This window comes from Vanessa tameamea, chromosome 7, assembly GCF_037043105.1.
Source record: "Vanessa tameamea isolate UH-Manoa-2023 chromosome 7, ilVanTame1 primary haplotype, whole genome shotgun sequence".
In the NCBI taxonomy this organism is placed as follows: Eukaryota; Metazoa; Arthropoda; class Insecta; order Lepidoptera; family Nymphalidae; genus Vanessa; species Vanessa tameamea.
The window spans coordinates 7,735,481-7,750,775 of record NC_087315.1 but is presented as its reverse complement, the minus strand read 5'-3'; the positions used below and the strand labels follow the sequence as shown (position 1 = coordinate 7,750,775).

Below are 15,295 nucleotides of genomic sequence, written 5' to 3'. Positions count from 1 at the left end.
GACACCGCGAAAGATGTTAAAAAGCGAAGGTGTTGAGTGGACGAAGGCCTATTGTATGAACCAAAGTCAAATAACCACGGTCATCGGCACTTCAAAGCGTTTGTTTGAACCGTGTTTAAACACTGAATACCGCTAATGCAGCGCTCTGGCCCTGTTTCGTTTCCTGCACTATTTACTACAAGCAAGTGAAACATTCGAGAATTCTCTCTCGAGGCGCTTATTCTTAACAACAACCCCTTATATACTGCAAAGTGTGAATATTGAATAAGTATTACAAATTTGCCTTTGAAATTTAACAACTGCGAGAATGATAAACAAACAATATTCATCAATTTAATCAAACTCCAAATAATCTTTTTTCAAGTACGCTCTCACAAGCACTTTTGAATTGACATTTTAAAAAGTTAATTTTAATATTAAGCTATTACCGGAACGGAATATTAATTCCTACCGAGAAGAACTGGCAAGAAACTCAGTAGTGTATCTTTTTCAATGAAAGACGTTTAATATAAATAAGTCATATTTAACGCAATATGTGATATTTCTTCATTTATTATTCATTCACTTATAATTTATGTATATTGTTTATTACTATGCTGAACATGCAAAGCTCATTTATGAATCATAGCGGTAAATATCATTCAAAAGACAAACAAACGCTGATCGTGATGAGAGTATTGCCCGTGTAAAATCATTCAATAGTAAAGAATATTAAATACCCTTTATTAAAATTAATGTTATATACGATTATAAATTAAAATGCGTAGTAATGTTTCTATTTTAAAAAGGTAGAATGCAAATATATTATAGTACAAAAGGACCGACCAGAACGTAAGCATGTGAAATTTTGAAATTGTTCGCACGTTGTAAAGGTTACCATTAAACCTCGATGTTAGTTGAACATACAAACTGTATAAATGCAGTACAACCTATCCGTTACTTAAATAAAAAATAGACGCAAAGCTTACAATAACTCTGAATTGTTTTAAATTTATTTACACATTTTATGTATATTATCAAACGTTTTGTGTTCACTGAGAAGATATCCGTAGCAGTTTACGTGGTTACTGTTGATTCTTTTCAATTTGTATTTTTTAAAGGTTAGTTTTGCATGATAGCAGGTACTTTGAATGATTTATGTCGAAGAAACCTCCTAAAATTTGGTTACCCTTCCAACTAGCTAACCCTTTATCTTTATCGATTATATTTACCAATTTACGGAGATATTTCATTGAAATTCACCTGGGGTTCTTTACTCGCGTTTACCAAACTAACAGTATGTTATGAGTAACAAATACCGGACTTTTAAGATTATCAAACTTATCTTAGCCGGATTTTATTACCATAAAATTTATATATATTTTTTTTTAATACCGAATAGATTTTATATATAGTAGTAATTATACTATATACTTTTATATGTGTTCAGTTGCAGCTGCTGTCAGCAACAGCCATTATTCTTCGACAGGTGGGCTGTGAATTAATAACAGAAATGTCAAAGAACCCGTCTTTATTCCGTTCAGATGACCTTTTAACAATTAATAGGTATTTTATCTAGTACATCGAAAACATAAAAATGTTCTACTTATTCAGTACTTTCACCGTTAACTGTATAAATTAATCATCTAATTCAATCCAAATAAAAGGTAACAAATCAATTTGACACTGTTAACATTTTCCTCAAATTATACTGTTTCATAATTTTCTATTGTTTGGTTTTAGGATATATATTTAATTTGCATATAGTTACACTATGATTAATATGAATACAGCAAGAAAGTGTTCTTTTATTTGTTTATATCCAGTAGCTGTATACCCAACCATTCGCCAGAGTGGAGACTACTCTAGGCTCTACATATATCAAAAACCCCAAAGAGCAATTAAACACGTGAAAATATAGTTTATTGGTATCCACTACATTCAATAAATAATCCAATAGTATTGGACGTGAATAAAATGCGAATTGAGGGCACGTCACCCGAAACCCTACCGCGGCCGAAGCAATGTAGCGTAAAACCTTTTTGGATTAAGAAATTGTATTTTGTACAGAAACTTTAACTTCCTTAAAATAAATGTTAAAAATATTACAGTTCTTTGTAGGTTTCTATCTACGCACTCATTCTATATCGAACGTTGTATTTACACGACGTTTTGCACATTATATTTATAATGATACCGTATTTACTTTGACAATCCGTTGAAATTTTCTTTTTAAAATGTATATTTACGCTTTATTTAAACAAATACTTCCAATAATATATCAGATAAGACAACATTCCTTGTAGTGAGAAGCTGCTCAATTACGTCCATGCTCTATGGTTACCACGCCTACCCATTGTGTCTGCGCTAAAATTTATAAGTTAGGCGTTAACGAGCCTTCGATATTATCAGTCTATGTGCTTCCGACCAGCTTACCAATAACAATCTTTTAAACAAACGCAATCTAGTATGTGATTATATATTTTATCACAAAATCACGCTATGACGGTAACCAATAAATTTTAATGGCAAAATTAAGTTAAATTAATTGTACAGTTTATGAAATATTCATAAAAGATTGCCTTTCACTTAAGAATTCACTCGCATAGCTATTTATCCGCAAGAACAACTGTTATTGACCGATATAAAAGTTTCCTGTGCCCATCTTCGTATCACTATTAACGTTTATTGCCATGAAGATAGTGTAAATTGTAATATAAATAAACACTACGCTCTCTTGAATTTGTACATTTATAAATATCTATCGCTCAATATTTAAACCTATATTAACGTCTGAAAAAGCTTTAAATTCCAACTTTTAAAATTATTTTATAGGCTTTATTCCTCCATTACAGAATAGTTATATACAAGATGTAGTTTAGCTTCTCCATTACAAATAACTAAATTATTAGCATAAGCATAATAAGGATGCTTATGTGTAATTAAGGAATTAATAAAAAAAAAAATGACTCAAAAGATTACATGTACACTTCCAGTTTTACTTAAAGTAAAATGTTTACAATCGTTATTGTTATAATTATAGTTACATTAAGTTTTGTAGATTTTTTGTATATATATAATATGGGTTTGATCTTCGAAATAGCTCAAATAAGACAAGATTCGTTTAAAAAATAATCTTCCGCCTTTAATGGTGCATTTTATTTTTTATTTAAAATTCGAATAAGAAAAAAACTCGGCTCGACAAATATTTATAAAAGCAAATGCAACATCGTTTTGTTAAAGTTGTCGAAATAACATTACCTGTAATAAGTATTTATATTTTTGATTGTAATTTATACTTTGTTAATGTTCCGCTGTAGTCATTAGGGTGACGGGTCTTTTCCTGGGGCATAATTGTAATTTATTACGTTATTTTACATTACGAGCTACGGTTAATTATAAGTATCTTCTGTATATATATGGAAAATCTAGAATATAAATCAATATATGTTTTGTGAAAAATACCCATAGTATTTATAATTTAATTTAGTGCTATAAAAAAAACTATTCCAAGTCTTCAAATAAAAAAAAGTTTAAATAGATACCATAAACAACCTTCCAAAAAACTTGACTAACTCTAATAAAATGATAAGGAAGAATCGTGATTCGTGACCAATTCGAATCTTGTTAGTCATTTCGTTGAAATATTTCTATGCAAACCGCAAATTTTATTTTATGGAGGCTATTCTGGAATCCGCTCCTTTGTTTCACAGAATTTTATTACTATTCGTAAAACTGTCGGCTTAATGTGATGCGGGCTCATAGTGTCATCATTCATAGGTGCAAATATGTGTACCGCTTTACACATACTTTCTATAAGGAGAAAACCGTTTAAAAATAAAAATATTACAATTCAAATAGAACGCAATATTAATGTTCTATTTTATCAAAACCTGAAAATTGAAATTAAGACAACTTGTTTCCGGCCAAATTTATAATAGGCGCATAATAAATTTATATTAAATAAAAATAATATCTATATTAACACACACAAAACACTTGTAGCCAAACTGACAACTTCCGTTCTATAAATCTAAATACCGATCCAATGCTCAGCTTTACGTGAAACTATCCAAGTTAAGAAAAACCTTAAATGTGTAAATTAAAAAATAACTATATATAATAGTTAGCTAGGCGGTATATTATTCCTTATTTGTAAGTGCAGTTAATAGGACGTCATTACTTTTTTTTTACTAAACTACATTCTACTCTGAAACGTTATGTTTGAACCTGTTGGAACGCTTCCTGCTGTTATCCTTAAACGGAAGTATACATGACTCGTTGCGGATAATTTTCTCTGTACTACTTTTTATTACATATCGTATAAGGCGTAGTAAAGACTGATTGCTATGACCTGAACATCTTTGGTCATTGAACCTACATAATAAAATTCTAGCAATCTGTATATACTACGGATCTTATATGGTATACATATATGCAAAATCTATCAGACATTATATCTAACTATTAATAGGATTATGACTATTTTATCTAATATCTGCCGTAATTGTAAATTTTTAAACTTTTTTATGCAAGGTTCGAATCTTGACTGTATTTTAGATAGAATATAAATTATTTATGTATTTCAATTATTATATTGTCATGAGTAGCCTTAAATAATATAAGTTCTCATTAAATGAGATGTTTATTAGACAGCTAGAGAATATATTAAGGTATATTATAAGTTATTGGTCTATTCAAGAGATGAGGCAGCTTTGTTCAGAATTCAGCGGGCGAGCGTCAACTGTCACGTGATTTATGCTTGGGACGCTCCTATAAGCCATTTGAGCTACCTCGTTGTATGTGTATGAATGTTGATTTTAGTAAATAATATAAAATACATCTCCATATCAAAGGTTTTTTTTCAGAAACTGCATGTTATGTTTTTATTTATAAATACAACCGCTTAATAATTAATTACACTTAAATTGAACTGAAATTCATTTCATTTGTCGATGTACATTTTTTATTTATTATAAAAAAGGAATTATAAACACAAAAAGTAATGATGTAATTCTAATATTTCTTTAAAACATTTCAAAATTGTAATATTAATATTTTATTGTATGCGCAGTAACATACTTCCAATAAATCTTTACCGTGGCTTATTTACACGAGGGCAATATAATCTGTAATAACGACATAACAGTAAATTTCTATAAATTCTCGTCTTGAATCCTGTTAACTTTACCAGTTAACGATTTCATTTCTTCGCATTAAGTGATATACACAATTACAAATTAACGAAACCTCGGTTTAACATTGTGTGAAAAATAGCAGCGTAGGTATTGAAAATCAAAAGTAGGTATAAGCGAATTCCGCTTTAATTCTCTCTGTAAACATAGTTAATTTAAAGGTACTATAAATAAAAGTGTATGAAGTATGGCAACTTACACTTAGCAACAATAATTAAAACATAAATTAATACGTGTATTACTAAGTACACCGCGAAGCTTAAAACGGATACTGCCACCGCGGTTGGAAATTCTAACCATTACATGTAGTTAAGATAATAATCTTTACGAGTATTAATCTCCTTTGATTGCGAAAGTTAACCAGTAAATCTCTACTTTCAGCTTCGTTACATCGTTCTTGAAGCATAAAATATAAGTTGTCAAGAATATCCGCGTGTTCACACATCATGTAGACCTCACAGGACCACAATTAACATTGTGTGGAAAGTTTCATGCTAGATTTATAATTTTATTTAATTTTCTTCTATCCAAAGCATGTAGAGTAGTGTTTATGTATCGAGTGGTTAAAGATGTGAAGGTAGGTTTATTACAATAGCTACAAAAATAGTCTTTTAGAACTGGGTGTATCCACCAGAAAATGGGGTTGAATCAGAACAATATCTTGTGTTGTTTTTACGTAACTAGGACACGAAGCAACGCTTACTTCATATTATGCTTTGTTAAAATTTTGCAGTAGTTGAAACGTGGCCAAGGAAAGACATTTGTTTCTTTTTAAAATATTAAGAAATAGGCTAGGAACTTTTCTTTCATTAACAGCTAGCTAATCTTAACAAATAACATTTATTGAATCTGTGTTTGTGTTACCTTCTATTTTTGAAATTCTTCTCTGCTGCGAACACTCAACGATTTAATGTTTCCAAACGTGCGGATGGTATGTCCCTTACTAAATCGCTTTAGCAATAAATAAGACACTTTTATGACCACGATTTGTATACATTACAAGCGCCGTTATTGATTCAATAGAAAATTTTACTCGTACGTACATTAAATTTATAATATTACTTTAAAATTATCCGTGCCACTTCTTATCTTATGTACGATAAACCTTTCGATTTAGTGGCACTAAACAACGTAGATCCTCCTTGACGTCATAAAACCCAGAACTAGTAGAAAGATATTGTAAATATATTCAAACTAATCGCATAACTAGCCTCTTGACCTAAATCTGAAATTGTTATAAACCGCAGAACATTTATGAAAAACACCAAAGCCTTTTTTAACAATGTTTTATGTAACACATATTTTATTCAGTGTGTATTTAATATCCTAATACAAACAACAAATATTTTCATTTTTATCATTATCAAATTCTCGGACCATATAGAAAGGTGAATAGTAGATTAGAGAATGTATCAATTTCCAGGCGAAGGTTCACTTCAAAATTCAAATTAGCATAATTTTGTACGTATTGGGAGTGACTAAAGACCGTCAGCCGTAGGCTCCTCTACTCCTTTAGGGTATTAATTATTTTTATAAATGTATCATTTATATACTTTTATTTAGTATGTACATAAATAACCGAAATTCCAAGAATACGAAATTAAAGCAAATTGATGAATTTTCAAACCCGTTGGGTACTTTTCGATAAGCTTAGTTTAAAAAGAAACAGGTAAAGTGTATTAGTTTTAAATCGTACTGGAATCAAAGGCTCGATTTTTTAATATAGAAGTGTTTCTTAAATCCTAACAGAATTTTAGTGATGTACAGTCCCGATATATACGAAGGCCAAATTAGTCATTACTAGGTAATGTAGGTATGTCCTTTTGCAAACTGTATGTCAATCCGAGAAAGAGTAACATTATTCCTGTATCCAATATAAAGCTTTACTTATAAATTAATTTTATTCTAGTTCGTGATATTTTAAAACAAATAATTTTATAATAGACATTGTAGATACTACTTATAATAAAGATTTATTTTTTGTTTTATTCTATCATATAGATAAATAATTGTTATGTAGTTCTATTTTTGAATGTTTCACTGACGGTGTTTAAAGTGTCTGTGATATAGGATATTCTGTACCGTTTGGGCTTCAGTCTGTTACATTAAGCAACAAGATTCACGCTTATTCGAGAAGCCTTCCAGATGGTAGTGGTTTAATCTGATATGCCTTAAAGTCTGTGGTTAAGATTCAAGCCTTGGAAATGCTTAGTAATTTTGCATTGGAACAAAACATGTTAAATATTGTTTTCGATTGAATAGTTTATTAATGTGACTAATAGAAATAGCAATATTAATATATTTTATAACTTAACTTTATTCAATTTAGTCAAATATACTTTGTCTTGAAAACTGTATAATAGCAACTTATTTACTTACTTTAAGTTACTAAGATTAAGTTTATGTGATATATAAAAAAATAAAACAGATTAAATGGTTTGAGACTATTAAGACAAATCTTAAAAATCTGCATATACACATATCGTAAATGGTATGAGTTACAATGTTTTGTTTGTATTCCCTTAGGAACCGGTTCACATAGTAAATACTAACTTATAAGGGCTGCGCCCTTGGAAGACCTTCTCAAAGTCGTGACCACATGAACCTAGCCTATGGCTACGAATATTATCTGCCATCTGTACATTATAAGAATAGGATCATTTCAGAATAGCATTACGTGTTACTATTTTTTTTTAATTATATATTTATTTTGCTATTCTATCATAAGTGATATACATACATATTCATTTGTAGAATTTATTTAAAAAGAAAACTATATAATTTAATTAATTATAAATAATCTTAATAACACGTAAACCTGCTTTTCAAAAGTGCTCAATGCGTTTTATTGCATTCCATACATTCTTGGGAATTTCTACTATTCTGCATTCAATCTACATTCCTTTCCGCTTTACTACTACAGAATTTCAATGGGACGTCTATCCTATAATAATAACGTATTATCATGCCAATACGTACCTGCTATTTTAAAAGAAAATAAAATTTTCTTTCTCATACGTATTCGGTTTTTCTATATTTTTTCAGATATTTACCATAGAATAGAATCATTTGTGCAAATTTGTATACCCCCTGGTTTCTTATTACCGTTGCCGTAAGTTGGCATGATCCACCACCCACGAAGCGACGTGCATCGTCCTGGACCGCTGGGAGCCAAGGCCGTCTGACAATGGGTTTCACTTGTGCATTTCTTATTGCGATCCAATATTATTCAATCTCACGATCCGTTTATATGGAACTAGTTTCCTGCGACTAGTCTGCGATTCAAGCTCCGTACTCTAGAGAATTGAATACTCGATTTTATGGACCCTCCTCACTGCTCCCAGTGCAATGCTGCTCAATAAATTGTAATCTATATTAAAAAAAAAACTTTTAGAAAGACAAAAGACAATCGCTCTGCTCTGGTTTAAAATGTTAATTATTTTAAGGATAGTTTTCATAGGCTTGTTTGGGCGAGTAGGTACTACCAAACAGTAATATAAAGTTGTATTCCGTTTATAAGTGAGCACGAAAAAATTGGCTCATTCTCCCTTACCAACATTACAGACAAGAAACATAAGATCTCGTTCGTTATTGGCGCTTTGGTTATGGTTCATATAGTGTCAGTGCAAGAGCGAGGATGGATATATTCTTCTACTTTCCTTAAATAGATTAAAAATAATAAGTAGGACATATTACTTATATGTCCTACTTATTATATTATTTTTAATTAGTATTAAGGTCGAGTGTATACTCAGCTTGATATTTACGACAAACATATCAGTTATTCTACCGCCAAACCGCTATGCTTCGTTTTGCTGTTTTCTTGTGTAAATGTTGTAGCAACTTATACTCCAGTCTCACAGCAAATTGACGTTGTAAGAAATGTATATACTTTCAGTAGGGGTTGTTCAATTTTTAAATTAATTAATTGCATATTGTGAACGTGCAACATGTACGGTAGATATAAGATTATTTTTTATAATTTAATGTAATCAAATGATAAACTTGTTTCAGCTGAGGGCAGCCTGTCTGATTTTGCAGCGCGCAAAGTTCATTTCACGGCCAGTAATCCCCTCAAAAAGGAACTATTCACTGCAGATACGAGGTAATTAAAAGCGTCTAATGTTAAATCGTCTATATTTTCTTCAATTATGTGCATAGATTTATAGATTTTAAATTCCAATTAAATTTTATTATAGGAAACTTATTAAAGTCAATATTTTATATCTTTTAACCACATTTGAACATTCTAGGCCCTCAAGCTTGCGAAACTTGTATGAAAAGGCTACGACCGACCGTCTTTCCGCTTCTATCCTTGATCAGCTAAGAAGAGACTCGCAACATTCCCCGTACCTTCTTTGCACGCCCGTTTTAAGTTCGAAGAGAAGAAAAATATTTAGAAAAGTAGACGTTGACATCGAAACTCACATTGTAAGTCGTTTTTATTTTATACAAAATATTATATCATCAAGAAAAATATAAACTAAGATAAAAATACGATTAACCCAATTCTAATATTTGTTTGTAAATTTTATAATTTTGTTTCACAAATTATATTTGATAACGAATGGGTGTGCTTCATAATCTATTTTATAAATTCCTTTTATATGTTTTTTTTTTTTGTTTAATTACTTATGCAATACCACTTCACAATTCTATACAGCCATCGGTAGTAGAACACTTAAGAAAATGGACGTCAAGAGAGGCTATTGGCGACGTGACAGCACTGCCAGACTCCTCTATGCGTATAGTTAGCAGTGTCACTCTTACGCCCGACGAGCTTTCAGAATGCGGTTCCGGAGACGACGAACCCATCGATCATCGATTACCTAGCCCAGAAGAGCAGTTACGAATTATTGCTTCTAAGTAAGTTTATTGGCGTTACATTATGCATCGATATTTTGAGCGCTGTGTAAAATAATAATATCATTAAACTTTACAGTCTGTGAATATTATTAATAGGTTTACATTATAAATTGTTCCTAGGTTCCCACCAGAAGTTGTTGCAATCGACACGTCAGGCAAATTCTTCGATAGAATGTGCAGTTCACGGAAATCGCTCCACGTAGAGATAAACGTCGGTGAGACAGACACGGTGAAGCGGCGGACGCGAGCGAGGAAACCCCGGGGTAAAAGACGAAACACCATTTCGGGCACTGATCAGAAAGAGCTTAGAGAGGCTATTGCTGGGTAAGCTTTATAGAATGCACTGTATACTTAAGATTACATTAATAAAAAAAACTGATATATAATAAAACGATTTTGGTTAATGTAATCTTTAGTACATCAATTAACGTTAGTAACCTAAAGCACAGTATCGTGTGGAAGCTTTAAAATTGTTTAAATTTTGGCACATTTAACCTGTCGATGACATCTTGTGCTTCTGTGAATAAATTATCTTTTTGTTACTGGTTGTCGTTATTCACTTATGCTTCCTAATATTTAACGAAGTAAAGATACAACAACAAACATTTTGCACTTAAACACTAATAGAGTCATTCTCTCATTAGCTTTAAAATTAATTTTATCTTTGAAAAATGTCGCTGATACAAGACCAAGCGAAATAGTTCAAAGATTTTTATTCATAGGCATCTAGCGTGTGACTAATGCTTTGCTTGGTTTGTTTTATCATAGTGATACTCCAAATGCTGTGGCTTCTGAAGAAATTGAAGATAGCACTGTTATCAGATCTCGATCAAGCGACTTACTTAAGAAGAGTCCGACGGATCCAAATAATAAGAAAAGTCATTTCAATAGCTTGAAACAATGGGGTAAAAACAGATTAAAAATGATTGGCAGATCGCCGAGTGCTAGTAGAGATAGTTTCAAAGACTCTAAACCCGATAAATGTAAAGATTTTAAATCACCTGTGAGAAATGAAGAAAATGAGATTACCGAAAATGTAACTTTGCGTATAAAAAAACCTGATGAGGAAGAAAGGCGAACAAATCTGAGATGTGCCTCATATTCATCTTCGGAAAAAAGTATCGGAGTACCGACCAATATTCAAACAACAGCAACTGTTAACAGTGGAGTCAGATTAAGAGGGACATCGACACAAAGAAGATCTAGACGATCAGGCATTGGGAAAGATGAACCACATTCATCTAGTGGCAATTGGTCAGCAAGTTCCGAATCTGGAAGAACGAGCATAGGCTCCGAAATCACTACGACGACTGTACCACCAAAAAGCACATCCGCTACAACATCTAACAATTCTCTTAACTACCATAACTTTCCACCCAGTTCCATAATAAGTAGAAGAAAATTTCTTAATACTTCTGGTTCAGGAAGTGTCACAAGTGAAGGTACCCTTACACCTGATATTATTCATGACTTACACGAGGATTTAGAAACAAGTTCTGAATTTTCTTGTGATACAGAGGGTTATTATACTTCTTTTCATATGGATTCAGGTCTTAAAACATTAAAAGAGGAAGAAATATCGCCGAGCACTCCTCTTCATACAACAACTGCTCTTTCAAACTCTTCTAATAGTCAAAACTTAACAGCTGAAAATGAATACGAACTCTTTGGCAAAGGCTCAACAAGTACAACAACAAGTTCAGCTGGCACTGTATGTACAACATTAATGGCAGCTGAAAGTGATAAATCTTTAATTATAGGACCTACCGTACCTGAAAGAAAAAGCTCTTTAACAAAAATTAACCGGAATCGAGGAAATAATAATATCAGTGTGAGCTTGGACCGAAGCACGTCGTCTGTATTTTCTAAAACTCCATTTAGCAACTTAAGATACAACACGATGCGTTCGTATACTGAAAAGTCATTGTCTAATCATTCCACGCCTGAATTACAATCACCGCTATCTTCCACTGTAACAATTACAAAAAATATTGGTATTCAAAGAGAAATCACAGCAGTTGCAGAGGTACATACTGAAACAGATATTGAAAGTGCAAAGAAAAGTACAGGTACAAGTTCACCAGATTCGGGACATAATACTTCTAGTTCACCAATAGAAGATTCTGTGTCAAGTGCGCAGGGAAAAAATAGCCTCTCTGAACAAGACTACTCTGAATCATCTGATCTTGAAGGAACAGATAGAATTGAAAGGATAAGATTCAAAACTACTATAAACAGTTCAAGGATTCCATCGATGTGTGTTATAACACCAAATAACTCAGACGATGAAAGTGAAACTAGCAGTAAATGTCGCGATAAGAACGGAAGACAAGAAACAAATGAAAATCATTACAATCTGGCAAAATCTTCCAGTAGACCGAAATTGGATTTGCCAAATGAAGAGAAACAAAAAGACATTAGATCCATTGATGTCGGAAAAACATGTAAGCCCCAAAATCAATTAAAATCTCTTCATCATTTTAATAATTTTATGTGTAGATTAAAGGGAGTTTTACCAAACAAATTATCGAACAAAATCACAAAATCACCTGTCGCTAAAGATGTTCATGTATTGGAAGATTTCTACGACTCCGGCGATTATGTAACAATTGCGGATGTTAAAAACAATAATCAAAAAGTTAGTTTAAATCGAGGCCCATATGCGAATAACGATATCGTAAAAAAGAATTTACAAGCCGTTTTATCTGGAAAATTACCCGAAACGGAATATGTTTCCTTAAATGAACTCCCTAATTGTTTGAGTGAAACAAAAGATTACTTAGAACACAGCATAGACGATAAGCAATCGCAAGTATTAAATGAAATACAAAAGAAAGGCGCAAAAGTAACCCTTGATTCTCAAGGTCAGGTAATCTACTCTTCAGATACTTTGAAACGAAGAAATGGAGCTCACACGACATTCGAACCAGGTCCATTTGTTCAAGAAATATGCCCTACAACTACAATTATCCAACGAGAAAGTGCAGATGTAGTAAAAATCGCAGATGAGACAGATTTTCCATATCAACCTCCGCCACCATTGAGCAAACCAACGTCACCACAACTAGGAAAAACGATTATTAAGGCACCAATAGACCCCCACGGCCCCGTAACTACGGAATTTGTGACTTTACCTCCTCCTAAGCCAAGTACAATAATTGCCGCTACACCTGTCACTTCTTCACAAGTTTCAACTACCAATAAATTAAATATGGGTAATAAGAATAGTAAGAATCTACCACGAATAGTCGAAGCTATTACAAGAACAGGTGCATATATAAATATACATGATGCAGAGGGTGTCAGCTTATCTCCAACGAAAGATGATACCACAGGTAAGACTCAAATTTCCTCATCACCCGTGATTGATGTCAATCATTCAAATTTAGAATATACTGATAAATTTTTTGACAATGAAGAAATAATTCCTTTTGTACCTAATTTCCAAACATCAATTATTTTAAAAAATGAATGCGTTAACGATTTTAATAAAACAGGCAGTAAAAAGGTAGCCGAAGTAATGAAAATGTTTATAAGTAGAAATAATGTTGGCGAAAATGCAAATTCAGGCGTTACTAATAATGAAAGTTATGACAAGACTCTGTGTAATAAAATAAAACGGAGTGATAGCTATAAACTTGCCAATTCACCATTGATGCCCATAAAAAAGTTACTTAAACTGGATAGTTTCAGTAGCAATGCTAAAAAGGTAAACTCGTTTGAAATGATTCAAGCTGAAATTGCAGCTGATTTACTTCGTGAACAAATAAACTACCCATCAACGGTGTCTCCTAAATTAAATCCTAAAAACGGTAAACGTAGTAATTGTGAATGCGTAAACGGTAATCCTAATAATTTCGATGACAAATTTGAAGCAGAATTATCAGCTTTAGCATTGAGTCCATTAAACACACCCCTACCTAAAAGACATATTATTGCCTTAGTCCCGGATAGCAGAGATAAGGCTATGGATATGTTAAGTGCCATATTAGATTCCGACCCTGACAATGTATGTTTATTACATTCGCCACCAGCTTGCCCACTTACCCCTAGTAAAGTTACTGTTCCTTATGACGGATCAATGCATAGAGCTCGAATTTTATCAATTTCAGAATCCGATTATGGAACTGAAATTTGGTAAAAATAAAACACAATTCATTAAATATTTTACCGATATCCTTTTTGGCTGTTACCTGTTTTTTTTACGCTTAAATCTAATTCCTTATGAAATATAATATAAATTAAGAATTAAACTATTTAGATTTTTTAAATTAAATTGTTTATGTTTTAAATTTATAAAGTTAAATAATTTTAAGGAATGTTAATAATTAGAATGTAATTATATAATATAAATAGATACACTGAATTAGTAGTAATTTCCGTCCATTACGATTTTATTCGTCTTCCTTGCCTAACTTAGCTAATTTATTTCTGTGATAGATTATATTTTAATAATTTAAAATCTTTTATCGTAGATATTTTAATATGCAAAATCTGTTTGTCATTATGTTTTTAATTTTAAATACAATTTTGTACAATTAAATGCATGGTGGCTTCCTTCACCCGTGTGTGCACAGCTTACGAATAGTTAATATTTTTTGTATGAAGTGCATGGTGTGATATTCTTTTTTGTCAATATGTGTTATTGTAAATAATATTATACAATTATTGTGAATTAACGCACTTATTTCATTTAATTTCACTCCTATTGCTCTCATCCGCACTTCACCCCATCTCATTTACAATTGCCGCACTGTTAACAATGAAATAATAATAAGAATTGAATTCTGTTATATGATGTTATTTAAATTAATCTAAGTAATTATTGGGATAACAATTTGAAACATAAAACTGAGAAACATCACCCAATAGAATTGAATTCGTATTTAAATGACAAATGGGAATAATGTACACAAGACTGCGGCCAATCTCTCTGCATAAAACAAACGAAAAAGGATCTTGAGAACCGAATAATAATATTAACACGATCTCATTATAACAATGTATTAACTGATTTAAGGGTCAATAAATACACATTACAATTTTCACTAAGTAATTTAGAATATTTAAAGGATAGCTTGATACAATTATCCAAAGAAAAGATGTATTTTCATTAATATTACTGATCATAACATCGCTTTTCACAACGAACGAGATTGCTTCCAATGGTTGCAACTTTGTTAAGGCCAAGTTCTTCGAAGGTAAAGTTATTATTGCTTTTAGCATGGTTTTTTCTTTGCATGTATGTACATATT

The 15,295-nt window shown here is 31.7% G+C and overlaps 2 protein-coding genes across 4 annotated transcripts in view; one reads left to right on the top strand and one right to left on the bottom strand.

Annotated features, from left to right (window-relative positions):
* Window positions 1-15,295, bottom strand: part of LOC113401338 (probable E3 ubiquitin-protein ligase HERC4) — a 333,429-nt gene that overhangs the window by 167,000 nt on the left and 151,134 nt on the right. The window lies entirely within an intron of this gene.
* The window catches only part of LOC113401147 (uncharacterized), a 55,275-nt gene that overhangs the window by 37,359 nt on the left and 2,621 nt on the right, over window positions 1-15,295 (top strand). Inside the window, exons 2-6 of the mRNA XM_026640911.2 lie at window positions 9,189-9,279; window positions 9,428-9,605; window positions 9,838-10,040; window positions 10,161-10,364; window positions 10,809-13,375. Coding sequence (XP_026496696.2) covers window positions 9,189-9,279; window positions 9,428-9,605; window positions 9,838-10,040; window positions 10,161-10,364; window positions 10,809-13,375 — 3,243 coding nt within the window. The remainder of the gene's footprint in view (window positions 1-9,188; window positions 9,280-9,427; window positions 9,606-9,837; window positions 10,041-10,160; window positions 10,365-10,808; window positions 13,376-15,295) is intronic.